The following is a 1577-nucleotide window of genomic DNA, read 5'->3' as shown; positions in this document are numbered from 1 at the left end:
GTTTTTTCTCTGGCCAGAAGTTCGATGGCAAATCCTCCCTCTTCAAGTTGGCGATCCAATGACCAACCCGTCCGTGGAGGATCAGGAATCAGAAAGGTGGAATAACTTTTTTTTTTCACTTTTACCCGATGTATTCCAGCATCCAACTGCCATGTATGTGGGCATTGTAAGTTTCACTATAGTTCTGGTGAATTCTAATGGTGAAGTCCATTAAAATCTTCAATAATTGTTGTTGATTGCAGATGTGTCTAGTAGTCCCCATTGATTTTGCTTGTAAAGAGAATGGCAAAGAGAATGGCGCTAGGCTTACCGCACCATGACGTCACTGCCGGGAGATGGCAGGAGGGAGGTTTTACTATATTTGGGCAAAAGTGGCAGCTCCCAGACCCACAACGAAAATTAAAAATATTGTATTTATATTTTGGCTGACTAATACTAAATTCGTTAAATCACCGCAAACTTATTAGTTTTAGGTATAAATAATGATCCATTGATTATTCCTTACAGTTAAATCAAATGATATCTCTAGATGTTTGTATACAGAAGACAGCACATATCCCTACATATTTTGGCTTCAAACAAGCTGCCAGATCCTAAAAAGGCTTCAAAAAAACTTTTCTGTCTAATTTCCTGGGATTCTGGTGAATATAGAGTCAGCTGAACAGGACCATCACCTCAGTGTGTTTATTCTGCAGAGTGGACTCTTCAGGAAGCCACAGATCTCCTTCACTCCAGCATCCTTCAGATGGTTGCTGCTAAGGTCCAGCTGGCTCAGATGGGAGGGGTTGGACTTTAGCGCTGAGACCAGAGTGGAGCAGCTGATCTCTGACAAACTGCAGTTCTCCAATCTACAGAGGGAGACATTCTGGTGAGGAGCAAAGGAAATGAAGTGCAGTTGAATCTGAAAAAGTTTTAAAAAGACAGTAATAATAATTTAACTTTATTGATCTCACATTTAACCCATCCCCTTGGGGAGCAGTGGGCTGCCAATGTACGGCACCCGGGGAGCAGTGTTGGGTTAAGGGTCTTGCTCACAGACCCAGAGTGGCAGTCTGTGGGAGTGGGGCTTGAACTCAGAACCTCTGGGATCAAAGCGCAATGCGCTAACCACTAGGCCACCACTCCCCGAAGCTAACTAATCTATCTAAATAAAAAAACGTTGTAATTATAATTATTCATAATTGTATTTTTTCCATTTAGAGCAGTGGTTTTGATGACAGGATGTAAATGTAGATCACAACATATTTCAGTAAATGATCGGTATAAAGACCAATGCTAGCATACCTTAGGATTTGTAATTTACTGTTTGAATTCTCCAGTCCGAGACATAGATGTTTCAGTCCAGAGCCGCTCAGGTTGTTCCAGCTCAGATCCAGGTCAATCAAATGGGAGGGTTTGGATCTCAGAGCTGAGGCTACAACCTGGAGGTGGTTCCCTGAAAGTCCACATCGGTGGAATCTGGGATTAAAGACAGAAAACAACAAAAAGCAATACACCTGTGTACGGAATGATACAAATTCAACTAATGATGAGCACAGTCTGAGATCTGGATTTAATTCATGACATTTGAACCAAAC

At 41.8% G+C, this 1577-nt stretch overlaps 1 protein-coding gene across 1 annotated transcript in view; it reads right to left on the bottom strand.

The window, feature by feature from the left end:
• The window catches only part of LOC107104139 (NACHT, LRR and PYD domains-containing protein 12-like), an 11953-nt gene that overhangs the window by 1501 nt on the left and 8875 nt on the right, over positions 1-1577 (bottom strand). The window contains exons 2-3 of the mRNA XM_015404068.1: positions 1285-1458; positions 675-848 (exon numbers count right to left, since the gene is read on the bottom strand). Of these exons, the coding sequence (XP_015259554.1) occupies positions 675-848; positions 1285-1458 (348 nt within the window). The remainder of the gene's footprint in view (positions 1-674; positions 849-1284; positions 1459-1577) is intronic.

The sequence above is a fragment of the Cyprinodon variegatus genome, unplaced genomic scaffold (assembly GCF_000732505.1).
Source record: "Cyprinodon variegatus isolate N-32 unplaced genomic scaffold, C_variegatus-1.0 Scaffold1627, whole genome shotgun sequence".
NCBI classification, from domain to species: Eukaryota; Metazoa; Chordata; class Actinopteri; order Cyprinodontiformes; family Cyprinodontidae; genus Cyprinodon; species Cyprinodon variegatus.
The sequence above is the reverse complement of the archived record's forward strand: the minus strand, read 5'-3'. Positions and strand labels throughout refer to the sequence as shown.